The sequence below is a fragment of the Scardinius erythrophthalmus genome, assembly GCF_964197995.2.
Source record: "Scardinius erythrophthalmus genome assembly, chromosome: 9".
Classification (NCBI taxonomy): domain Eukaryota; kingdom Metazoa; phylum Chordata; class Actinopteri; order Cypriniformes; family Leuciscidae; genus Scardinius; species Scardinius erythrophthalmus.
Window position 1 is genome coordinate 3,797,106 of NC_138229.1, and position 27,899 is coordinate 3,825,004.

General features: G+C 36.6%; 1 protein-coding gene across 1 annotated transcript in view; it reads left to right on the forward strand.

The window, feature by feature from the left end:
• The window catches only part of piezo2b (piezo-type mechanosensitive ion channel component 2b), a gene marked incomplete at both ends in the record, with an annotated part of 108,352 nt that overhangs the window by 10,225 nt on the left and 70,228 nt on the right, over window positions 1–27,899 (forward strand). Inside the window, 7 exons of the mRNA XM_081373360.1 lie at window positions 3,348–3,473; window positions 8,011–8,053; window positions 15,001–15,163; window positions 18,688–18,994; window positions 21,874–22,087; window positions 24,938–25,106; window positions 26,849–26,971. Coding sequence (XP_081229486.1) covers window positions 3,348–3,473; window positions 8,011–8,053; window positions 15,001–15,163; window positions 18,688–18,994; window positions 21,874–22,087; window positions 24,938–25,106; window positions 26,849–26,971 — 1,145 coding nt within the window. The remainder of the gene's footprint in view (window positions 1–3,347; window positions 3,474–8,010; window positions 8,054–15,000; window positions 15,164–18,687; window positions 18,995–21,873; window positions 22,088–24,937; window positions 25,107–26,848; window positions 26,972–27,899) is intronic.

Below are 27,899 nucleotides of genomic sequence, written 5' to 3' on the forward strand. Positions count from 1 at the left end.
TAAGTGTAAATGACTTTCTTGGACACAATCAGAGTTATATAAAAAATATCCTAGCTTTGTAATGGGAGTGAATGGTACCTAAAAAGCGTGTCCATCCATCATAAAAAGTAATCCATACGACTCCAGGGTGTTAATAAAGTTCCTCTGAAGCAAAACCATGCGTTTTTGTACGAAAAATATTCATATTTATACCTTCATAAACTTTAATCACTGGCTTCCGGTAACATCCGTACGCGAGTCTAGTTCTGGCGGAAGAGTGACCTCTGACCCTGCGCTTTTGGCCATATAAATATCTGCTCCAAATTGTATATTTATCTTCAGTTTGACTAAAACTGAACTGTTTTATCCTCACTATATCACACTATAAAAGCCTGATGCATCAAATAATATCTACCCAAGGTTTTTTTTTCTAGAGGTTCAATAAACATTACTTTTTTGCTGATTTTGATTTCATATGTCAGGCTTTACAGGGTTATAAGGCCGCTGGAGTCTTTAAGGCCCCAAATAAAACCTGAAGTTGCTGCAGTGGTGGCAAAAACTGCACCGTCAATTGAAAGTTTACGGCAGTCAGGAGAGATGCAGGGTTTGAGATGCACTGAATGTGGATGAAATATGTGGCATAAATGAAGGTCTTGGCAGAGATCTGCTTGCTAAACTACACATAAACTAACAACCCCTCACCTCGGTTAGGGACAAATGAACACAAATGATTTTGCACACTGTGTGTTTTCTAGAGTAAATCAGGACAAGCCGTATCCCAGGCCGAGGACGAATAGCCAGCATCTGGCAGCGCTTCTCACCGTCTGGATTCTTACGATTATGTCTCACTTGTGGCTAAAATGATCTCCATTAAGACGCATTACATGTGATGGTTCGCGCAGCCATGCTCAGGCCCGCGCCGCATTGGAAAATATCGATTGTTGGTAGAGAAAAACACTCTAAAAATACTTTAATACTTCATTTGACCTTGGTGTTATGCTATTTGAGAGTGCTAAAACAAAGAGGCTCTCACGATTAGCTGTTGTTGGTCTTGTAAGAACAACAGCGAACGCTTCAGCTGAGGGAAAGCAGTAACACAAGCTCCATTAGCATCAGCTCAAATAGCTGGAGCTGCTTTATAAAGACGTGTGTGGAGCAGCCGGATCCGTGTACACATCCACGCTTTCATTGAGTAGAATGTATTCTGATTTTATTAGTTATTTCTCAACTTGTTTGAGATCTTTGCGTTACGTTCTAGAAGCGGATTTGTGTTCCATCTGAATTTTGCTTCCCTGTGGGTCCTTAAAAAATGTCTAAAATTCAGTTAGATCCAATGTTAGATTTAAAGGCCTGTGGTTTTACAGACAGGGCTTAGATTAAGCCTTACGCCGGTTTCACACTGCACGCGATAGCAGAGCGTGAGCAGAGCAGGAGCAGTGCGTATGGTGAGCAGGAGCAGGACACGCGCGTTTTGCTTTCACACTGGCAGCGTTTGTCACGCGCGGCTGAACCGCGGGTTGTGTACAGACAGAGTACTCTATAATCAGGGTGAGTTGGCATTGCTTTATTTCGTTTTCAAATACATTTAAGAGAAAAGACTTGTCAAGAAGCTTATTTTATTAATCATTTCATTTGTATAACTTTTGATTCGTCTTTGTTTTTATTGTTGGGGCAACAAGTTTGTTTTTGGACATTTGTTTTCTTTTTAAATTGCTGTTGGTCATTTGAGTGACTGTTTAAAACACAATAGATATCATCAATGCGCTTTTGGGGTAAAACTGCGGTGTATTTTGGCCTTGATCAATGCGTGTCACTTTAATTCAGCGTAAGCGGCGCGTTAAAAATAGACTGGGCGCCGAAACTATCGCTGCACTGCTGTTCCTGCTCTGCTCCTGCTATGCGCTGCCGCGCCGCTTCTGCGTGCGATGTGAATGCACTCATTGAATAACATGGACGCCGAAAAAAATACGCGCTGCTCACGCGCCGCTGACGCTTGCGGTGTGAAACCGGCGTTAGTTCATTTAGGACATTCAAGTAGCTTTTATAAACTTGCCTTAGAAAAAAACATTACTTGTGTGCATCTTAAGATAAAACAATGGCACTTACATAATGTAAGATATGCCAATTTTTATATATATATTATTTATTATATATAATAAAATATATTTTTTAACAAAAAATTAGTTCATGCATTTTTTATTTAATTTTATATTAGTTTTATTATGTAATATTTTATTTTATTAGTTTATATATATATATATATGCTAATATTTTATTATTTTATTTGTTTTATTTTATTTTATGTTTAATTAAATTGTATTTATTTATGTTTTGTTTAATTTTATTTTATTTTAATTTATTTCAGTGCAAATCGCTTTTAGTTAAAATGGCTCAAACATGCATTTTAGTCTGGAACTAATCTTGTCTTTAATTTCTTTAATGGTATAACATAAGTCTTTTGGGAATTTTGGATGGAATGTGATTGTTAAACTTCAAAAGCCGATGATTTAATGAAATAAATATTAGCGCTTCACTTTCAAAGTGAAAACGTCACAGGCTTGCGGTTTCAGAGTAGTTCGCAATCAATGAATAATGCGCATTTATGTCATGCGATTGCTTGTTTACTGTTGATGAATTATGACAATGTTTACTTTATGGTGTTTATATTATAATATGTTGTAGATGGTTGTAAGAGTTTATATTTTATGCAGCTGAACGCGACGCATAGGCTTTTCAAAATAAGAGTCCTGGTGTATTTCTTGCTTGTTTATAATTAAAAGTCCAATATCCAATGACCTGAAATTCATATGTAGGCCTATTGATATAGTGCATAAAGCAATTTCAGTACATATGCATAACCAGAATAAAACATCTCTTGAGCAATTTAAATCTGAACGTGTACCGCAGCATGTAAAAAAAAAAAAAAAACTGATATAGATCATGATTTATTTTGAGATTGCATGGGTTTTTGATGTATGCATTAATTTGTGCTGGTCTTAAAACTCTTACATTTGCTCCCTCTAAGTCTCTTATGAAATATTAACAAACATTAAGTCATTTAGCAGATATTTTTGTCCAAAATGATTTGCAAAACATTTATTACAGGGACAATCATTCTGGAGTAAAGGAATAATTCACCTAAAAATGATGGAATTCTGTTATTTACTGTTATTTATGTTTTTATTTTTCTGTGGAACTGTTTCTCAAGAAAGAAATGAGAGTGTAAATAATGACAACATTTTCTTTTTTCACTACACCACTATGACTTCCATGATAAGTTTGAGATAAAATGGTTCATCAAATGTCGGACACGAATCAGAAGAACTGACTGACCGTTAATGGTTGTTCTGTTGCTGTTTCTCCTCCAGGCCACACGGGGCACTTGCTGATGTCTTTATGCTTCTGCAGTATGAGCTTCCTCTTCATCCACATCATCTATCAAATCACAATCCACAGTTTGCTGGCTGGAGAAACCATCAGTGCTAACTTCAGCTGTAAGTTACACTTCCTTACTTTATGGTTCATCGAGGTTTCCTTAAGTTCATGCTCCATAATAAAGTGTCATCAACTGATCATGTTATTTCAGTGTTGATGACTAGAAAGTTGTGCTAGTAGAATTATTATTATCTACTGGCATGGCAAAAGTTGTTGCTGAATTTGTATTTTATTTTAAATAATTTAATTCAATTTAATTTGTATTAAATAAAAAAATATATAATAATTTTAGATTTTTGACAGTACAATGATAAAATTACCATTATTTTTTATTTTATTTTATGTATCTTATTTAATAATTTTTTTTTACTATTGATTAATTATTTTTTAACACATAATTAAATATATTTTATAATAAAAAATAATTTTATTTCATATTTTGTTTTATATTAATATTTACTTAATCGCCGGCAGATCGGCTGGGTTTAACCCAGTCTAAGGTCACATGTCACTCAAAAAAATGAAATAAAAATAAATTAAATATTATTATTATAAAAATATATTTTATTATATATATATATAGTATTATATATTATATGAATGTTATTTTGTTTTTTTATTTATATATTTAATATGATTCGACGATGCTCAATGGCTTCTTTAGTTTAGCAAACAAATCGCTCGAGTGGGTGTAAATACCACTCACTTTCATGTTTTTTATTTATACAACCTGCAAAAATCGCTAGATGCCATTGCTGCTTCTGCAAAACCGCTGATCAATGCTACAAACCAACACGTTTGATTTCACGTTTCCTGTCTGGATCGTTGGTCTGATTGGTTGAAGGACTATCCAATTGCGTACAGTGTCATTTGAACTAGCCGTTGATCACGCCTCTTGTGCAGTAGAAAATACATAGCAGACTCCCCAGACTAATGTTCAATCTTAAAAGATGTGTGACCTGGACATTTCTGTGAAATTCGCTCTTATGGCATATGACTGTAAAAGCTTTTTAGCCCATAGAGGTCCCAGACAATAAGTTTGCACGTGTGTGTGACTGTGAAACGGTTTAATAAACGGTTTAATAGCTTATCAAGTTATGAACAGTTTTGAGCAAGTTGGCCACACATCAGTAGAACAAACCCAAGTGTCTTTCACACTGGGAATAAAGACCTCTTCTTCATTGTTGAGAGGAGGACAGAGCCGTGCTCAGGGGTCACTGACCTCTGACCTTCATCGCTCCTCTGACCTCCTTCTGCTGACCACGCTTATTTTATCATTTCACTGCCAGGCATGAATTATGGACCAGTCGAATTAAGATGAACTGACAATATATTTCTCTGACAGCCGGCAAAGGGGAACATTAGATTGAGATATTGGGCCCTATCTTGCACCCAGCGCAATTGACTTTGTACACCGACGCATGTTTCATTCCTATTTTGCACCCGACTTTTCCCTCCACAGACGCACGTCGGTAAATTAGGGAATGAACTTGCGCTCCCGGGGGCGGTTCAGTGAAAAGAGGAGGCGTGTTCCGGCGCAAACGTTCCCTGGTGCTATTTTGCAGTTTCAGAAAACAATTCCGCCACTGACCAGGAGAAACCTCGTCTAAAGTCAGTGGCGCGTTGCGCATGTTATTCAGATGCTATTTTAAGGGCGCATGCTTGGCCATAATGTAGCATGTGCACAACACACTTTGCTTCTCTCATATACACAGATGCAGCAGTTTTCATTTTTGCAAATCATAGGCTACATTATTACAAGGAAAAATATTACCACACGAGGGAAACCATTGTGGTGTCCATGAAGATGTGAAAAAATAGGCATAAATCTAGCTTACACATTTACCCAAATTATCATACGCCTGTTTAACCGAAGCTAATTTGGGTGTGTTTCTCCATCCCCAATGTCACTTCTCTGTGTTTTACGGCCCTGACGAGAACGTCGGTCTCCTCGGCTGTGAACCGCTGCTGGCAAATCCGCCGTTATAATAGCAATCCGCCATGGAACAAGCGCACCTGCTCTTAAAGGGAATGTGAGATGTCGCTCTGGGGTGCGTTTCCCGAAAGCATCGTTGGCCAACTATGGGCGCAAGTTCCGTCGTTACCAATAGAGTTCAATAGACATTGCGATGAACTTGTGACCATAGTTGGCCAACGATGCTGTTGGGAAACGCACCCCTGATTGGTTTATTTCACGTTACGCCCAAACCACACCTATGAGTAATGAAGCTACTTCAGACCAACACATTTTAGATTTGCGACATCCGCCCACAAAGTTACTTGCGTTTTGCGTTTTGATACTTGCGTTTCAGATCGTTAAAATAGGGCCCCTAGACATTTATAACCTCAAAACCAGCTAAAAACGACCATTTATCAAGGTTCTGGCTGAACCGTTTTATTGATGCTTTGAAAATTTTATATGCAAAACAAATATGCCATTAATGAACCTTGAAAGAAATACCAAAGGGCTTCTCATTTCCAGGCCCAGTTTTTAATGCAATGTACTGGAACAGTTAAACATGAAGATATGTTTGGTCTATCACAAGCTTGACTTTAAATAACTGTGAGAGAGGATTATGGGAAATGTGCCACTTAGATTTGTCTTTACCCTCCGATTGTTCCCGTCTGAACAAAAAGACATTACTCACGTCCCGCAGAGACTGAAGACTATTTACTGATTCTGGGAAGCGGTTCACCTTTTCTTTTATAACCCTTTTCACAGCTGATGATTAGACATTTTGTTTTATTTAGACACTTTCTTGTTAATTCTGTCCTGACATTTGACCTTAACACAGTATGTCTGGGTGTCCATCATAATATATCATATCATTTATCACAGTGTCACATTTAAGTCACCTTCGTGTCTAACTAGTATCTCCAACATGATAACACGTCATTATCACTAGTTACAGTAATAATGGTGTTACGAATGAATCGTGTTTGTTGAATTTTGACCGTGACGTTTGAAAGGTTTCGATCCTCCTTAATGGATTGAAATGACATCCATTTGTCTTTCCTTTTTCTTTCTGAAAATAGATCCTCATTACATTTGCGTTCTTCCCAGTAGGTTTGCTGTCGGCGTTATATTGGTGTGATTTGAATGTGATATTGAGTCCCGTCTGTAACAGTACTTAAGCTATTCAATACCTATAATTACTCTCCTAATCTGCGAAGAAACACAGTCTGACGTATTGATTTGTGATTACTGTAAATAATACAGACACGTCTAAGTTGAGCTGGCTTTATGGATGGCAGACACTAGTGCTTATGGCAAGTGATGTGCACTGTCCCTTTTCAAATAAAATAAAATAAGATAGACATAAAGCAATATGTTTTACAGTGATTTTACCATGGTTAAGAGGTATTGTTAGGCAAGACATGAAGTGTCTAAACCCCCTTTACCATAGTAAAGTCTACAGCTTAAGTGTGCAAGATCACAGCTACTTAAAATATGGAAATGTTACAGAAATGTATTAATTATATCAATATGATTCAGTTAATGTGATCTATTGATATATTTCTTTAAATTTTATTTTATTTTAAAGTTATTTTAATTGGTTATTTAAATTTTAATTGTTTATTTTAAGTCTTTTAACTTGGTTGAATAAAAAAAAGGTTAAATATATGTATTAATTATATCAATATGACTTTGTTGGTGTCAGTTAATGTTTGGATTTATATATGTATGTAACTATGTATAAGAAATATCTTTAAATACTATAATTTTTTTAAATTTGGTTGAATTAAAAAATGGTTGATATATTGTTAAATAAATGTATTAATTTTATCAATATGACTATATTTGGTATAAGTCTATTTTTATGTATTTATGTTTTTATTAATTTTTCTAGAATTATTTTTATTTATTTATTATATTTAGTTTTAATTTGGTTGAATTACAAAAATGGTTGATATGTGTTAAATAAGTGTATTAATTATATCAATATGACTATATTGGTGTCAGTTAATGTCTGGATTTATATATGTATGTAACTATGTATAACAAATATCTTTAAATATTATATTTAAAAAAAAAAAAATTTGGTTGAATTAAAAAATGGTTGATATATTGTTAAATAAATATATACATTTTATCAATATGATTATATTGGTATACGTCTATTTTTATATATTTATGTTTTTCTTAATTTTCTAGAATTATTTATTTATTATTTTTTTAATTTGGTTGAATTAAAAAATGGTTGATGTATTGTTAAATAAATGCATTAATTTTAATCAATAGGACTATACTGGTATCAGTTAATGCTTTTATATATTTATTTACATATATATTTTTGTATTTATTTTTACTTCACTTAGAAATCAACTAAATTAATAAATTAAAGAGCAAAGAGTAATTGAATTGAAGAGCGTTTCTCTTTAAATATATTGTCTTGCTCTTTTTAAAGGTCTCGTCACATTAATCATCACTAGATTCATTAATTCCCAGAATGACCTTCAGTGACCCTGTAGTTTGATAATGAAGTTCACCTTTTCTCTTGTCATTGTTTAATGAGAGCCCTCGGCGCTGGCGGTTATCGCTGAATCGCTCAAACACTCACGCTATAGTAAAGCTTTATCTTTTCTATTCACCAGGTTCGGCGTGGGAGAAGTCGATACGACAGATTGGTTTCGAGAGGTGAGTCCAAGCGCTTGTTTTAATTGCCAGCCTATAAATTGCCTGAGAAACATTTTATGAATGTTTCATTTCATGCCTGTTTATCAAACTCTCACATTGCTGAAAGGTTTTTAATTGAAAATGTTTTTACTGCGTGAAGTGGAATCTCTCGGCTTGTCTTTTACATCAACTTTTTTTATAGCAGACACTAAACCTACACAAGCACTACAAAAACATCCCAGATTATCGATTGAGTTTTTATTGAACGCTTTGAGGGGAAAAGAGAAGGGATTGTTGATGGTACAGTCATTGGCTATATTAGGAAAGGAGCAGCATATACAGTATACTGAGTACAGTTTATTTTTAAAAATGATAATATGTAAAAACAATGCAATGATGCACGTCTTCTGCTACATTGTCACATGAGCTTTTTATGTTGCTTATCATATTAATCTAAATGTAGTGCTATACAGTATCTTAACTTTTGAACAAGTGTCTGGTTTATACTTCCTTCTGGTTCATTTCTCACACTGAGGGAACCTATGGTAAATTATGATACTTTCATTTTAATTAAAGCTACACTGCTGTTTAAAAGTTTGTGATTGTTTGGACTTTTTATAAGAAATAAATAATTAAAAAAATAATAATTATAAAAAAAAATTATATAATAAGATGCTCACCAAGGCTGCATTTATTTGATCAAAATACAGTAAAAACAGTAATATTGTGAAATATTATTATGATTTAAAATAGTGGTTTTCTATTTAGATATACAGTACCGGTTTGGAAACATTATTATTATTATTTTTAATGTTTTGAAAGAAGTCTTTTCTGCTCAAGCCTGCATTTATATGATCAAAAATACAGAAAAAACTGTAATATTTTGAAATATTATTAAGATTTAAAATAATGTCTTTCTATTTACATATATTTTAAAGTGTAATTTATTCCTGTGATCAAAGCTGTATTTTCAGCATCATTACTCCAGTCTTCAGTGTCACATGATCCTTCAGAAATCATTCTAATATAATGATTTATTATTAATGTTGTAAACAGTTGTGCTGTGCTTTGTGTTTATAACCTGTGATACTGTTTTTAAGATTCATTGATGAATAAAAAGTTTAAAAGAACAGCATTTATTAAAAATTGAAATCTTTTGTAGCAAATATTCTACACTACCGTTCAAAATTTTGGGTTCAGTCATTTTTTTTTTCTTCGTTTTTTGACAATATCAAGACTATATCAATATATCAATATCAATATCAATAATACACAATATCAAGACTATATCAATATATCAATATCAATAATACACAATATCAAGACTATATCAATATATCTATATCAATATCAATAATAAACAATATCAAGACTATATCAATATATCTAAATCAATATCAATAATAAACAATATCAAGACTATAAAACTCGTCAAAACTCCGCGAATCACAACAAGCGTATCAGTGAGAACACTCGTTCAAACAGCGCACACACTCAAACCTGACTGCACATCACATTTCTGACTTTATTGATCCTGCTTTTATTCTTAATGCAATGGACCGGTTAACGGGACATAAATGACTCCTTTAAAGAAAAGGGTTATTGGGCTGTCATATACAATAAAAGAGCCTGCACAGCGACAGGAAATAGAAATGAACACAAAAAACCTGCCTAGTGCTAACCTTACACAACACTGACAGTGGACTTGCGCTCAGGAGTAGCTCGGGGTTTTTTTTTTTTGTTTTGTTTTTTTTTGAGCAGCGGACAAATTCTTTCGACGCACACACAATATTACGTAACACTCTGCGCATATGTTTTAAAAACATAATTTAACATACAGTACAAGTCAAAAGTTTGGAAACGTTACTATTTTTAATGTTTTTGAAAGAAGTCTCTTATGCTCATCAAACCTGCAGTTAAAAAAAAAAAAAAAACAGTAATATTATGAAATATTATTACAATTTAAAATAATGGTTCTCTTTTTTAATATACTTTAAAATGTAATTTATTTTTGTGATGCAAAGCTGAATTTTCATCAGCAAGTACTCCAGTCTTTGGTGTCTTATGATCCTTCAGAAATCATTCTAATATGATGATTTATGATCAATGTTGGAAACAGTTGTGCTGCTTAATATTTTTTTTATAACCTGAGATACTTTTTTTCAGGATTATTTGATGAATAAAAAGTTAAAAAGAACCTTATTGATTTAGAATAGAAATCTTTTGTAACAATATACACTACCGTTCAAAAGTTTGGGAACAATAACTTTTTTTTTAAAAGAAATTAGTACTTTAATTCAACAAGGATGCGTTAAATTGATAAAAGGTGATGGTAACGATTTATATTGTTAGAAATGTTTTTATTTTGAATAAATGCTGTTTTTATGAATAAATGCTGTTAACGTTTTACTCATCAATGAATCCTGAAAAAAGTATTCCAAAAAAATATATTAAACAGCATAACTCATAACCATCATTGATAATAACTGAGTATCAAATCATCATATTAGAATGATTTCTGAAGGATCATAAGACACCAAAGACTGGAGTACTTGCTGATGAAAATTCAGCTTTGCATCACAAAAATAAATTACATTTTAAAATATATTAAAAAAGAGAACCATTATTTTAAATTGTAATAATATTTCATAATATTACTGGGTTTTTTTGTTTTTGTTTTTTTTTTAACTGCAGGCTTGATGAGCATAAGAGACTTCTTTCAAAAACATTAAAAATAGTAACGTTTCCAAACTTTTGACTGGTACTGTATAAATAACACATTTTAAATAGCCCACTTAAAGTGTTTATTACAAATAAATGACTAAATGCTAAAAATAAATAAATGTTACTGAACAAGCATATGCGTTGCATTTACAATTCTGTGAAAACACCCCCAGCACCCCCACTTCCCACGCCCCTGAGCACAACTGTTTCCAACATTGATCAAATAAAATATTAAAATAAATATTAAAAAAATTGCTTTCACAATATTACTTTTATTTTGATAAAAAATAAATAAATGCAGCCTTGCTGAACATAAAAGTCTTTGAAATTCATATTTTTTTAAAAACTTTTTACCGGTAGTGTAAGTCAAAATAATAGTAATAAAAAATGAGCCGTTTATAGATTAACATTTTGAGAAGTTCAGCCTAAAGCAACTGGTCTTCTGGTCTGATACTGTAAGGATATCACTTGTTATCACTTGTTTGCGAAATCTCTTAAAAGCGTGTAATACGCTTGCACACACTAGAGCGATGAGTTTAAGTGTTTTTCAGTAAACAGAGACGGATAACATTACTCTCCACTTACACTGCGGACAGAAGTCTGCCGTCCACAGCCGCTTCCAGGAGGAGCGCTAAACACAATTACACCTGACCCACTGATGACAGCACCATTCTTCAAACACTACTCTCTGTGTGTGTGTGTGTGTGTGTGTGTGTGTGTGTGTGTGTGTGTGTGTGTGTGTGTGTGTGTGTGTGCTGACCTGATGTGTGTGTGCTGACCTGATGTTTGTGTGCGCTGGCCTGATGTGTGTGTGCTCTGACCTGATGTGTCTGTGCTCTGGCCTGATGTGTGTGTGCTCTGACCTGATGTGTGTGTGCTCTGACCTGATGTGTGTGTGCTCTGACCTAATGTGTGTGTGCTCTGACCTGATGTGTGTGTGCGCTGGCCTGATGTGTGTGTGCTCTGACCTGATGTGTGTGTGCTCTGACCTGATGTGTGTGTGCTCTGACCTGATGTGTGTGTGCTCTGACCTGATGTGTGTGTGCTCTGATCTGATGTGTCTGTGCTCTGACCTGATGTGTGTGTGCTCTGACCTGATGTGTGTGTGCTCTGACCTGATGTGTGTGTGCTCTGACCTGATGTGTGTGTGCTCTGATCTGATGTGTGTGTGCTCTGACCTGATGTGTGTGTGCTCTGACCTGATGTGTGTGTGCTCTGACCTGATGTGTGTGTGCTCTGACCTGATGTGTGTGTGCTCTGACCTGATGTGTGTGTGCTCTGATCTGATGTGTGTGTGCTCTGACCTGATGTGTGTGTGCTCTGACCTGATGTGTGTGTGCTCTGACCTGATGTGTGTGCTCTGACCTGATGTGTGTGTGCTCTGACCTGATGTGTGTGTGCTCTGACCTGATGTGTGTGTGCTCTGACCTGATGTGTGTGTGCTCTGACCTGATGTGTGTGTGCTCTGACCTGATGTGTGTGTGCTCTGACCTGATGTGTGTGTGCTCTGATCTGATGTGTGTGTGCTCTGACCTGATGTGTGTGTGCTCTGACCTGATGTGTGTGTGCTCTGACCTGATGTGTGTGTGCTCTGATCTGATGTGTGTGTGCTCTGACCTGATGTGTGTGTGCTCTGACCTGATGTGTGTGTGCTCTGACCTGATGTGTGTGCTCTGACCTGATGTGTGTGTGCTCTGACCTGATGTGTGTGCTCTGACCTGATGTGTGTGTGCTCTGACCTGATGTGTGTGTGCTCTGACCTGATGTGTGTGTGCTCTGACCTGATGTGTGTGTGCTCTGACCTGATGTGTGTGTGCGCTGGCCTGATGTGTGTGTGCTCTGACCTGATGTGTGTGTGCTCTGACCTGATGTGTGTGTGCTCTGACCTGATGTGTGTGTGCTCTGACCTGATGTGTGTGTGCTCTGACCTGATGTGTGTGTGCTCTGACCTGATGTGTGTGTGCTCTGATCTGATGTGTGTGTGCTCTGACCTGATGTGTGTGTGCTCTGACCTGATGTGTGTGTGCTCTGACCTGATGTGTGTGTGCTCTGACCTGATGTGTGTGTGCTCTGACCTGATGTGTGTGTGCTCTGACCTGATGTGTGTGTGCTCTGACCTGATGTGTGTGTGCTCTGATCTGATGTGTGTGTGCTCTGACCTGATGTGTGTGTGCTCTGACCTGATGTGTGTGTGCTCTGACCTGATGTGTGTGTGCTCTGATCTGATGTGTGTGTGCTCTGACCTGATGTGTGTGTGCTCTGACCTGATGTGTGTGTGCTCTGACCTGATGTGTGTGCTCTGACCTGATGTGTGTGTGCTCTGACCTGATGTGTGTGTGCTCTGACCTGATGTGTGTGTGCTCTGACCTGATATGTGTGTGCGCCGGCCTGACTGTGATTGTATTAAGTGTGGTTTTCTGAGTGCGGGAATCTCGACCTGCACCTTTTTCCAGCAGCGCTGGTGGGATGGCTCGATTCTTCATAAGTGGCCGGAAGTTCAGCTGTAAACTGTTTATACTCCTGTTAGTTGAGCGAAGGCATTTATCTGTGACATAGCGGCCCGCTGAAGTCAATCACACGAGCGCAGTGGTGTTGATGCAGGAATGGTTGTGAAGTGGATGTTTGGGATCTGAAATTCATTGTTACAAGCAAAAGTTTTGGCGAAACAATTTAGTTACAGGAAATATTGGTTAACCTATGATATACAGTTTATATATATATATATATATATATATATATATATATATATATTTATTTACATTTTGTGACAGTTTCTCATTCAGAGTTATGAATATGCCTGCAAAGTTTTGACACCCTGAGGTGTCGTGGAAGGCGTGTACAAAATGTCTGACAATTTTAATGTTATCGGGTCATTTTTACCCGCAATTTCATGTTTAACTGCAGCTGCACAGTTATTAAATCTAGGCTTTTCATTTTTTTTTTTTTTTTTTTTTGTAAATTGGATGTTTGAATCCCAATGACTTTTGTTTTTTAATTGATAGTAAGGTAAGGTTGGTGCAAATACGGTAAATCATCTTTTTACTCAAACCTAATTTTCCTCCTGGACTGTATCTAGCTGTGTCTAGTGTCATTTAAGTCATGCATCTCTGTTGTATTTCCAGATGCATGCATAATAAATGCTTTAGTGCACCTGGAGCAACACTTAGTGTTCTTTCTAACTGGAAGGCTATATGTTGTATAAGCACATCAATCATTCCATACATCTGAGGTTATTGTATGCACCATATGTTTCCCTTTAGGACTTAATAATGGCAATTCATTGTCTGAATGATGGTGAAACCGATCATTAAAAACACCTTCATTCAAACCTGTTCAGACTAAATCAACCTGACACACACTAGAACTCTGAGAAAGACTTGATTTCACTATTGTGTAAGTTTCAGAAGAACCCAGTATGTGTTTAATGGGAAATATTTATACTCTTTTAATATGGTGCGAGGCAGAGTTTACTGAACTGGGTGGGGAAGCATATAAAACGGCGCATTCGAGCGCACAACAGATGTGTTAGAAGCTCAAACTGGAAAATGTTTGGAAAACGGCATTCTCACAAATGTTTTCCGCCTCTCACACATGGTGTGCGGTTTAATAGGAATTCTGGCGACGGTAGTTTGTTTGTTATAGTCACGATTACCTGTAACAGATTCATGTGAATACTGGAACATTCATTAAAGAAAGATGGATGTTGAACAATAATCAATATACATTAAACGAAGGCTTTACAGTGTCCTTGTTACATATGTTACATGTACTTACCATAGAAATAACAGTAAATTATGCATAATTACATGCAACTCAACCAAATCCTAATCCTACCATAACCCTATAGTAAGTACACTTAATTAATTACTACTCAGTATTTAAAGATATAATTACACTGTAACAATGACACCCTAAAATAAAGGGTTACACTTTATTTTAAGGTGTCATTGTTACAGTGTAATTATATATTTAAGTTCTGAGTAATAATAATTAACTACATGTACTTACTATAGGGTTAGGGTAGGATTAGGGTTTGGTTGAGGGTTAATTGCATGTAATTATGCATAATTTACTATGGTAAGTACATGCAACATATGTAACAAGGACACTGTCAAATAAAGTGTTACCAAATAAAGTGTAACCAAAGGCTCTGTGACTGTACTGTGTGTTAATCTGTTCTCTCTCTGTCTCTGTGTGTGTGTGTGTGTGTGTGTGTGTGTGTGTGTGTGTGTGTGTGTTTGTAGTGTCATTGGTGCAGATGCAGGCAATGGTATCCGAGTTTTCCTCCCAGATATCGGGATGTTCATGGCGAGCCTGTCCGTGTGGCTGCTGTGCCGAAAGCTGGTTCACAAGCGTCCCAGCGAGGACATGGCCCAGGACAACCACGACTTCGAGCACGAGGAGAAGGTGCGTCACAGTACTCAAACACACTCCTGCTTCTACACGCACACACACACACACACAGAGAACATGTGCTCTCCAGACACCTCTGCTGATGTGTTTACTGGGCTGCAGTCTGACGCGTTTCAAACACAATGATCATGAACTTTCCTTTCCAGCACTGATGGATAGGCCAGCGTTAAAGGGTTAGTTCACCCAAAAATGAAAACTCTGTCAGTAATTACTCTCCCTCATGTTGTTCCAACCGCGTAAGACTTTCGTTCATCTTCAGAACACAAATGAAGATATTTTGGTTGAAATCTGAGAGCTTTCTCACTCCTCCATAGGCTTCTATGTGATCGAGATCTGCCATCCCAGAAAAGTTAGTAAAGACATCATTAAAATAGTCCAAGTGTCTACAGTGGCTCAACCTTAAGTTTATCAAGTGACGAGAATACTTTTTGTGCGCAAAAATAACGACTTTTTTCAACTCTTCATTTTCTTTTGTGTGTTCCTCTGAGTGACTTCACGTAGTGTAACAGCGGCGCGTCAGAACGTAGGCTCACTATTGGCCAGAATCACGCACATGACCAGCGTCGGCCAATAGTGAGTCTACGTTCTGATGTACAACCCAGAAGCGCTGCGCTGTTACACTACGTGAACTCAATTATATTATATTTCATATTTTATATATTATATATTTATATATTATATTAATAATAATACTAATAATAATTTGTCTGTTTTATCAATTTATCAAACTCAACTATATCTGCTGAGCTACTTTAACTTAATAATACTGTATTATTAATGTTACTTAAAGGGTTAGTTCACCCAAAAATGAAAATTCTGTCATTAATTGCTCCCCCTCATGTTGTTCCAAACCTGTAAGACTTTCGTTCATCTTCAGAACACAAACGAAGATATCTTTGAATAAATTTGACCACTTTCTGTTCCTCCATTGACAGCTACACAACTACCACTTCAGAAAATGTTGCCCGCTCAATTCATATGGATTAGTTTTACGATCTCTTTATGAAATTTTTGAAGCGTCAAAGTGGTAGTTGCGTAGCTGTCAATGGAGGGACAGAAATCCTCAGATTTCATCAAAAAGATTAATTTGTGTTTCGAAGATGAAATGGAGTGTACGGCATGTGGCGTTAGCTTTTGACGCAAATCACGTGACAGGCCCGGGTTCAAATCCGCCTTTATCTGAACTCATTCTTTTCCCTTTTCCCATCGCATGTTTGTTAGGAGACGTGTTTATTTTAAAAATTAAGAAAATATTTGAAAAGTAGAAATAATGTGTTTAAAGATTGTATAATAGTGGGGATAGTGTTTAACGGGTAGTGTTTGGAGTAGGTGTAGGGTCCATGCTTTCATTCTTCTCACATAATACAATAATTTCAACTCAAAAACAATCTGTCAGCAGGATAATGTACAGTTCGCCATTTATTATCTAAAAAGAATGTTTATTCTGCAACAGTGACTGTACATTATCCCTTACATGATTATGATTGGATGAATTAAAGTGTGCATGCAGTGCCAGCCAGCAGCAGAATCTTGTTAAAGAACTTTACTGTGTGAAATCCCATAATCACATTTTTTTAATCCCGCCCCAGAAACAGCTTTTCCAAATTTTTGTTTCCCCAGAGAAAATCTAACAAAACTGTTTTATGAGAACAGGTTTATGTGATAGGACGAGGAAAGGCAAGTTGTTGGACTAGACTTGTAAAGCAGATCATAAGTGTATTCTAGATCAGTGGTTCCCAAACTTTTTACAGTGGCTCTGAGGCATTCAACATCCTTCTGCTTACCTCCTCTCTCCATCCCTCCGTTCATCCATCTATCCATTCATCCATTCATCCATCCATCCATCCATCCATCCATCCATCCATCCATCCATCCATCCATCCATCCATCTATCCATCCATCCATCCCACCCTCCATCCCTCCATCCCTCCATCCATTCATCCATCCATCATCCATCCATTCATCCATCCATTCATCCATCCATCCATACCGCCCTCCATCCATCCATCCATCCATCCATCCATCCATTCATCCATCCATCCATCCATCCATCCATCCATCCATCCATCCATCCATCCATCATCCATCCATTCATCCATCCATCCATACCGCCCTCCATCCATCCATCCATCCATTCATCCATCCATCCATCCATTCATCCATCCATCCATCCATCCATCCCGCCCTCCCTCTATCCATCCATCCATCCATCCATCCCACCCTCCCTCCCTCCCTCCCTCCCTCCATTCATCCATCCATTTATCCATCCATTCATCCATCCATCCCTCCATCCATCCATCCATCTATCCATCATCCATCCCACCCTCCCTCTCTCCATCCATCCATCCATCCATCCCTCCATCCATCCCGCCCGCCCGCCCTCCCTCCCTCCCTCCCTCCATCCATCCATCCATCCCGCCCACCCTCCCTCATCCATCCATCCATCCATCCATCCATCCATCCCTCCATCTATCCATCCATCCATTCATCCCGCCCTCCCTCCATCCATCCACATATCCCGCCCTCCCTCCATCCATCCACCTATCCATTTATCCACCTATCTATCCATCCATCCATCCATCCATCCATTCATCCCGCCCTCCCTCTATCCATCCACCTATCCATTTATCCACCTATCCATTTATCCACCTATCCATCCCTCCATCCATCCACCTATCCCGCCCTCCCTCCCTCCCCCCAATCCCGCCCTCCCTCCCCCCAATCCCGCCCTCCCTCTCTCCATCCATCCACCTATCCATTTATTCACCTATCCATCCATCCATCCATCCCTCCATCCATCATCCATCCACCTATACATCCATCCATCCACCTATCCATCCATCCATCCACCTATACATCCATCCATCCATCCACCTATACATCCATCCAGCCACCTATCCATCCATCCAGATTGCCTTTTGTTTAAAGGGTGATGAGCTGTAATACTAGGAGACATAACTAGAGGTTTAAAGAATTGCTTCATGCTGTAGCTAAACGTTTACTGGTGTTTATCAGTATGTGCTACCGTGAGCAGGAAGTAGTTTCCTGTGCTGAAGGCCATACATATGGAGCCATTAAAGCTAGATGGGCCTTATTGTTTATTTGTGAATCTGTGTGTGAGATCACAGTTAATCTAAACCAGATTCAACAGCACTTAAACAGAGAAATGTTCTCGAAATGGACTACTATGTCACTTACTGCATACCGTTTATTACTAATATTATATCTAGTATGTCAGACAGTATATATCATGCAATGAAAAATATTTAAAAAATTATGTTTTTTGTTCTATTTTTGCACTGTCAATTGTTTGTTCATCCAGATTTGGCTTTGGAGAAAAGGCAGCTGGTGGTGCAAGCAATATTCATTCAGAAATTAATAGCACATTTCACAATTAAGTCCACACTGCTTGCTTGGCTTGTATAATGCAGATTTTAACAAATGCTGTAGTAGGGCATATGTGTTTTTCATTCATACAGTAAATGTGCATGATTCTTGTTTTCCCTGATCAGACACAGGAGGAGATTGAAAATCTGGAAAAGGTGGAAAATGATGATGACGACGACGATGATGATGAAGATGAAGATGACGAAATGCTGTTTGATGAGGACTTTGATGCAGAAGATGAGGCAGAGGAAGAGGAGCGTGACGGAGAAGGTGGAGATGAGGCAGAGGAGGAAGAGGAGGAGGAAGAGGTGCAGGAGAGCACAAAGATGAAGATTCTGCGCAGAGTAGCAGGAGTGGCAAACAAACTCAAAGAGATCATCGGTAACCTCATCACAACCGCTGGACAAGTGGTGGTCACCATCTTACTGGGATTAACAGGTGTGGATAGCTGATATTTTAACGTGAACTACCTTTCAAAAATGTTCACCATCATTACTCCAGTCTTCAGTGTCACATGATCTTTCAGAAATCATTCTAATATGCTAATTTGCTGCTTAATTATCATTTCTGATTATTATTATCAATGTTGAAAACAGTTGTGCGACTTGTGGAAACCGTGATACATTTTGCTCAGGATTCTTTATTTTAAATTCTTTAATCTCCCATAAGCCAAACAGTCAGTCTAAATCCCTATTCGGATGGGACTAGTGTAACATGGAGAGGAGGGGTAAAGTAATAATTACCAGAGCTTCTCTGTGATTTTAGTCCCGTCCGAATGTGCATCTCAGTGATCATCACGGACAATGTCAGTAAAGATTACGGCGGCTTTTACCTTCATTAAAAAGGTCTGGAAAAATGACCTCAGGTGATACTAATCCCATGCGAATAGAGCCGCTGTAAACACGCAAATATTTCCTCATTTCCCGTTTAAAAGTAGTTTTCTGAGATATTTCAAGTATGGAGAGGCTTGAAAAGCATTGTTGCGTTCTAGACGCTGGGACGAGTCTGTGGCAAAACTCAAGTGTTTTACACACCATTCAGATCAGAAAGAAGATCGAAAACACTTGTTAGAGGCACGAAACATCTTTTAGCGTTAGTTAAGTGCCTATTATCAACACAATCCAATCTGAAGTTAATAATGCATAATTCGACCGGACATAACTGTTTTATATATATAAATATAGGTTATACAGTGCTATGCATAAGTGAATACACCCATGCTAAAGTTGACTAAAAAGAGGAATAAAAAATCATATTTTGGAAATTGAACTTAATGCCTTAATTTAAAAAATTAGGAAAAATCCAACCTTTAAGGACACCAATTTTCTTTGTGAATTAATAATGTATCGTAAATAAATAAATGTTCTTCCTTAAAATACAGGGTGCATAAGTTTGGACACCCCTATGTTAAATTCCCATAGAGGCAGGCAGATTTTTATTTTTAAGTATTTTTTTATATTTTTTTTTAGGATACTATGCATCCTGATAAAGTTCCCTTGGCCTTTGGAATTAAAATAGCCCCACATCATCACATAGCCTTCACCATACCTAGAGATTGGCATGGTTTTATTTCAGTTAGCCTAAAAGCTAGTTTGATTTGCATTGAGAGATGATCTTATGGAAAGTACCCCATGCCAATCTCTAGGTATGGTGAAGGCTATGTGATGATGTGGGGCTATTTTAATTCCAAAGGCCAAGGGAACTTTATCAGGATGCATAGTATCCTGGATCCATGAAGTAACTGGCCTTTAAAAATAAAAATCTGCCTGCCTCTATGGGAATTTAACATAGGGGTGTACTCACTTATGCACCCTGTATTTTAAGGAAGAACATTTATTTATTTACGATACATTATTCATTCACAAAGAAAATTGGTGTCCTTAAAGGGGACATATCATGCTAAATCCACTTTTTTAGCCCTTAAATGCATTGTGTTGTATATTTGGAGTGTTTAGAAGTACAGAAAAGTTGAAATTATTCTCTTCAGGTGCTTCGTTGATATCTTTATATTCTGTTTTGGTCATATTTTTCAACCTGTTCAGATTTTTCTGTTATCTATGACGTTTTGTGAACAATCACGTCACAGTATTTGCAGCGGAACTGCCAAATAAGGACTAGACTTCCAGCCCAACACTTCGAGCAATCCGCCATTTTTTATTTCTCGCTGCAATTTTGTAGTCCAAGCTAAAAGATGCAGAAGTTACGAGAGGGTAAGTTAAAATGTTCTGTTGTTGGATGTAGTAACCCATACGCTTCATTACACCGTCTAATGTAGATGAACTGCCGCGCTTATGACAGTGCGCATGTTTAACTGAAAGAACGAGCAGAGAGAGAGTGAGACCCGGTCGCGCGCGCGTTCACTCTCTCTCTTCAGACCCTGGCGAAAGTGTAAACCTTCTCCATACTAGACGCTGTCTTGCTCTCTCTCCCTCGCACATATTAATCAAAATAAATCGACACGGTGGTAAAAGGTCGGGAGACCAAAGTTTCATGTGTAAATACAGTAAGTAACACACCATTGCGATACATCCATATGAAGACGTTCTTCTGCAGGTTCGTCGTCTTCATTTTCATCTCGCTCCGGCTCCGGACTCTGGCTCGAACATGTAAGTCTTCCGTTGTTGACATTTTGTTAATAACGTGTGAATAAAAAGTTTCTGTGCCGCTATAATCGTATCTCTGCTATTAAACTACAAAAATGGCCGAACGGGGTGGAGTGTCACCTCTGCAAACTGGAGAGGGGGCGGGTTATGATGTGTCTCAATTGTATTTAAAGAGACCGCACCAAAACGAGTTGCTGTCAGACGCACACCAGAAAAGGGGTAAAAAGGGGGCCTGTGGAGCTATAATAATGAGGAATTCAGACCCAAGCATTGCAGTTCCGCTTTATATAGACTACAAATGTATGATTTATATGTTAAAAGGAACGATTTAAAAGCATGATATGTCTCCTTTAAAGGTTGGATTTTTCCTAATTTTTTAAATTAAGGCATTAAGTTCAGTTTCCAAAAGATGATTTTTTATTCCTCTTTTTAGTCAACTTTAGCATGGGTGTATTCACTTATGCATTGCACTGTATGTGTTTGCGCACGTGATATCAGGAAGCAGCGTAATACACACATGACGACAGGAGTGACGGTGATGCGCAAATCGAGTTACTCTCCCACTTCTGCTAGTTTACTGAGATATCTTATCCCGTGCGAATTGGCCATTTAATATTACAGACGTCCTGTGGTAAAATGACATTACTCCATCTACCCTAGTACAGTTATTCCCGTCCGAATACGGCTTAAAACGGCCTCTGTTCTGGTCTCCAGGTATCATGCTCCCCTCTCTGACGTCAGCCGTCTACTTCTTCGTGTTCTTGGGTCTGTGCACGTGGTGGTCACTCTGCAAGACCTTCGACAAGCTCCTCTTCAGCTGTCTGTGTGTTCTCATGGCCATCTTCAGTGCTGGTCATCTCATCGTGCTTTATTCCAACCAGTTCCAGTTCCTCCAGGAGGCCATCAGGCCCAACGACAGCTACACCAGGTCAGCATATGCCACGTACTGCGTAATGTTTAGTACTAATATTATATCTATTATATCAGACAGTATATATCATGTTTTATTTTGCACTGTCAATTGTTTGTTCATCCAGATTTGGCTGCTGGTGGTAGATGGTCGGAGACCCTCCTTTTTAATAACATTTGTCAAACAACTTACATCTATTTATGCAAAAAACTTGCTCCACAGAGGCCATATTATGCCAAGTCTAGATTTTGTTTTTGGGCTCTACTAGAATAGTTTTTAATGCTTGAATATTCAAGAATTTTCCCCATATTCTCCATTGTTGCAGCTCCTCTCTTCCCAGTCTGTCAGTAACGCTCTGTTTAGTTCCTGTCTCTATGAAGCCCCTCCTTCTGAAAAGCACGATGTGCTCTGATTGGTCAGCTGTAGCAGTGTGTTGTGATTGGTCAAGCGCTTCAAGTGTGTTTGGGAAATGCCCCGCCCCTTAATATAACCATGAGATTCAACACACTGCTAACTAACTCAACCAGGCCCACTTTATTCTGCATATTAATTATCTAAATGAGGAATATTGCGACATGTTCGTTTCCGTGAAGAAAACTCAAGACTACAATGGAGGTGTTTCAGGAGTTAAGAAACACTGACACTGATATAGAGAAGAACTCCCGCTGGAGGGACTCTGTAACTTTGCAGAGCTTTTTAATGCGAATGCTTTTTAAAACCGCAACATTACACACTAAAGAAAGATGAACATGTAAAAAAAGCACAAAAGGTCCTCTTTAATTATTTATAAATGAGTGGACTCTGAATGCAACCTTGTATGACAGTGCCAGTAATACTATATAATATGTCATATGTTTAATGTTATCATATGCATATTAATCTGTACCTGCAGCATACTGTAAATAATGAATGAGTATTAAAATACCCATAATGCCTGGGCTTTGATAGACACGGAGGGTTTAGGCGGCGCACAGATAAAAGATCCCGAATCCCATCTGTTCTCGCATGTTCTGACAAAAGCCAGTCCACAAAAGACCTGGAGACGAACTGTAGAGTCAAATAAATGTAGCTTCATAAACGCACATCAGCCGAATGTTGTGTGTGTGTGTGTGTGTGCCAAAGGAATCACTCGTTTGTTCTTTTACAATCATTTATGTAATTACCCTCCTGAAATAGATCCAGCATTTTTATGATGCGATTAACAAGACATTTTTATAATGTTAAATTATGCATTAAGGTAATTCCAAATTTTTGCGTTAATTATTGTGGCGTAGACGTGGCTAAACTTATGCCTAGTCTAATAAGCATGAAAATCCATAGCACATACTGTTCAAATATTGGGTAATATATTATATTTTTAATTAGACTGGACGCTTTTTTGGCATTTAATGATTTTTAAGTATGTTAAAAATTGAATTAAAAATGAAAATCGCCTGCTTATTCCTGCCATTTTGGATATATTTTGTTCACTGAACAGGTAAAAATCATAATATTGTAACATTACAAATGTCTTTACTGTCAATTTGACACATCACTGCTGAATAAAAGTATTAATTTATTTTTCTGACCTACCCCAAACTTTTAAAAAGTAGTGTAAAAACTATTGATAATAATTCTGCAGTCAGTTTATTTACTACACATTTAAATATATTTCTGTGAAGATGTAAAACCAACTGCGATTAAATTAAATTAAATTAAATTGTATGTATGAGTGAATGAATAAATAAATATTCATTACTTTAAAAACCTTAATTTTTTGTACTGTAAAAAACACATCCTGTCTGTTTTAAAAAATAAAAAAACTTTAAAATTTGAATATAATATAATTTTCTTTTTTTTTACATTTGTGCCTTAATGCAAAATAATCTCATTATTGTAAAAAACAACAACTCTTTGTTTGTACTGTAATAAAAATCCTTTATATTTTGAATAATAATATATTATTAAATATAAAAATATATAAAAAAAAAATCCCCAAAAAATGATGTAAAAATTCTAAATATTTGCTTTAGCAGTGGAAAAGACAAGCCTGCTAATTCGTGTAATTCTTCACTGCACCGCGTTGCCTTCAGCGTGATGGATGATGCTATAGAGCCGTTTCTGCATGCCTGTGATGCCTTAAACTGCTGCAACAAACACACCTCTACTGTTTATTTTAGCACTAGCTGTCCTTCACCGGATATTTCCCTCCGTGTTCTCCGATCTGACCAGTGTAAAGCGCCTGGTTATGAAGCGTTCATGATCTGCAGGTGCTGACGGACTCATTCTGCTCCATCGCTCGTGTCCTTGACGCTCAGTATCAGTTCATCAACTGCGTGCAACCATTAGCTCTATGTATAGTCCAGCAGCCTTGTTTAAATGTGTGAAGAAAGTGTGTTCCTGATGTGTTTCTCTGAGTGATTTCAAATCAATTCAATGTTTAAAAGCAGCTTTTAAGGTTTGCATTGCGGTCGTGATCGTAAAGGTTAATTAAGACGACTCAAACTGAAGTTAGAAGTGCATTCTGGTCCGATAAACTCATTAAACTCAAACACTCTTAGTTATCCATCCGCCTGTTTTACCTTCTTCCCTGGGATCCATAAATAGTGAGATACCACTATTGTTTCTCATTTTCTGTGGAAGCAGCCCTGTGTGTGTGTGTGTGTGTTGTATCTGGTTGGAAAAGACTGTGGACTAATTGTAGTTGATGAAAGATCTGCGTGACTGTTGAATGACGGTGTTGACAGCCTTTTCTATCGACATCACTTCCTGTTTTTCCCTTACAATGGGCCGTGGTCATGTGATCATTTCTCTCAGACACAGCAAGAGTAAGACGAGGATAAAAACACCCCATAATGAAGACATTAACAGTTGAATGTTTCTCCACAGTGTGTTTGGTATCTCCTCCATCATTCAAACCAACTGCTCCTCTACCTGGAAGCTCGCTGTCAACAATGGTCTGAAATGGCACCATTTTGTCAATCCCATCATGCTCTTGGTCCTGTACTACACACTGGCCACCTTGATCCGTCTGTGGCTGCAGGATCCCATGATCATGGTGAGCTTAACGGCACTTAAAAATCAGAATGATCTATTTGTCTTATAAAGTGAAAAAAATAATAATACAGGTACTGATATTTTAAGATGTAGTGAATATTTTAAAGTAATATTTTGGTAATATAGTAATAATTTCAATGTATTTACTGCTAAAAAAATTAAAAATTTTCCAGTTAAAAATATCTTTAATTTATTGCATTGGCAAAAAGCTTTTTCTTGTTTTTGAGCATAAATAATGTTAATTACTTATTTATTTAAAGTTAAACTTATTTATTTAAAATTATAATGAATAATATAAATATACTTCACTAAAATAGATTTATACTTAAAACAAACAAACAAAACATCTAAAAAACAAAAGTTTCGGAAGCAAGTTTTAATATTTTATATGAAACGCCATTATTGCACCTTTGTCATGATTTAATTATTTTTTTATTGCATTTTAATATTATGAAATGGATTTTTAATAATTTAGGGATTTACAAAAGACTAATATGTAAAGTTACACTGAGGAAACAGGGACGAATCAAATCTATAACATTATTTACTGACCAATTAAAATAATATTCCCAATTAAACATGTCAATTAGATAAAGCAAAAAAAAAAAATCAAGAAATATCTGTAATATTTCTTAATAAATAAATCAGAATATGTATAAATAAATATTATCAGAAAGCTTTTTCTTATTTGTTTTAAACATAAACCTCACTAACTTATGAGATTTATGCTTAAATTACTTTGAATAATAATAAATTACTTTGAAAACAAGTTTTAATATTTTGCACAAATTGTCTTTATCGCAGAGCAACTTTACTGTTCATATGTTGTGTTCTGATTATTGACGTCATGTTCATCTTAATGCTTTTTTAAATCTACTTTAATACATAAAGAAATGGATTTTAACAGTTCAGGCCAGGGATTTTACAAAAGATTAAAAAGATAAAAATGTATTTACTGACCAATATTCGTTTAGATAAAGCAAAAAATCAAGAAATACCCATAATATTTCTTAAAAAATAACACAGAATGTTTCTAAATAAATATTAGCAAATAATATTATGCCTAAAAAAATCCAATGGAGAAAAACAATTTTATTTGAAAACAACTTTCCATTTTTAACAAAGGGTTTAGATCATGCTGTTTTAATCATTTATGTCACGTTTGTCTTGATTTCATGCTTTTAAATGCACTTTAATACATTAAGAAATAGATTTTAAAAGTATTTTTGAGAAAACAGAGACAAATCTATAAAAAAAAAAAGATTTATTGGCGTAAACATTTCAGTTAGTTAAAGCAAAAAAAATCAAGAAATACCTCTCAGAATGTTTTTAAATAAGTATTAGCCAGCTGTGTGTATTATATTTTCTGCTGTTTGATATATGAAGATGTTGTATATGACAGGAAAATATCTGTGACACACAGTTCACGGGTTTATAGAGCGCTCAATACACGGGTCCTTTAAAGCCCCACATCGATGAGCTTATTGATCCATGTGCTTCTAGGTTTGATTACAGCGTGATTTCACAGCATAAATCTATCGATGTGATCGATGATGAATCATAAGCGCCGTTACGACTTCACCCGATAAAATGAGTAGTGCAATGTTGTTGTTTTCGTTTCAGGACTCCATTAAACATGTTTATCATCTTCATTGTTGTCATTCGCAAGCTTCTCCACGACACATGTCTTATTTCATTCATGCTACTCAGTGAATATGTTTGTGTTTATTGATCTTTCTCCAGCAGGAGAGTGAGGAAGAGGAGATAGAGGAGGGAAACGAGACGGCTGGAAACAGCGTTATTCGCATGTTGGGCCAGAAGCGGCTGCTCTGGTGGAAAGCGCATCAGAAAACTGAGGAAAGAAATGTGAGGAAACAAAGATGCTAACTTTGAACTCTTATACAGTGAACAATAGAAGTTTGAATTACACGTGCACATAATGAGGTCATGTGACAACAATAGTAAAAACTTAGTATTCCTTTCCGGGTTCATATTTAACAGCAGTTAGTCTTGTCTTAAAGGGATAGTTCATCATTTACTCACCCCTCAAGCTGTTTCAAACATGTATGAATTTCTTTCTTCTTCTGAACATAAAAGAAGATATTTAGAAGAATGTTGGTAACTAAACAGTTGTGGGGCAACATTGACTTTCATAGTATTTTTTTTTCCTACTATGGAAGTCAATGGGGTCCATCAACTGTCTGGTTACCGACATTCTTCTAAATATCTTTTTTTTTTGTGTTCAGCACAAGAAACTTGAGGGGGAGTAAATGACAGAATTTAAATTTTGTAGTGAACTATTCCTTTAAGCCAAGGTTAGAAAAATATAACCAATAGATATTATCATACTTCCCCAGTTGATTGATTTTTTTTTGCATTACACGTTTCCTGAAATGTTATGTTTATACAGTATATGCAAATTAGGCATTGTCTAATTAAATATGCCCCAATTTGCATATATTTCCAGCAGACAAATCTGAACATTGGAAAAAGCCAGATTCTAAATTCTTAATCAAATTCAAAATGGCTAATTACTAGGATATTGGCTGTTTATTAGTATGTATAAAGCATATATTATCATATATATCCTATAATTCGCACTATTAACTTAAAGGGGTGGTATAATGCCCTTTTCACAAGATGTAAAATAAGAATTTGATGTCCCCAGAGTGTGTGTGTGAAGTTTTAGCTCAAAACACCCCACAGATATTTTTATATAGCATGTTAAAATTGTCACTTTTTGAGGGTGAACAAAAACGCACCGTTTTGTGTCTGTCCCTTTAAATGCAAATGA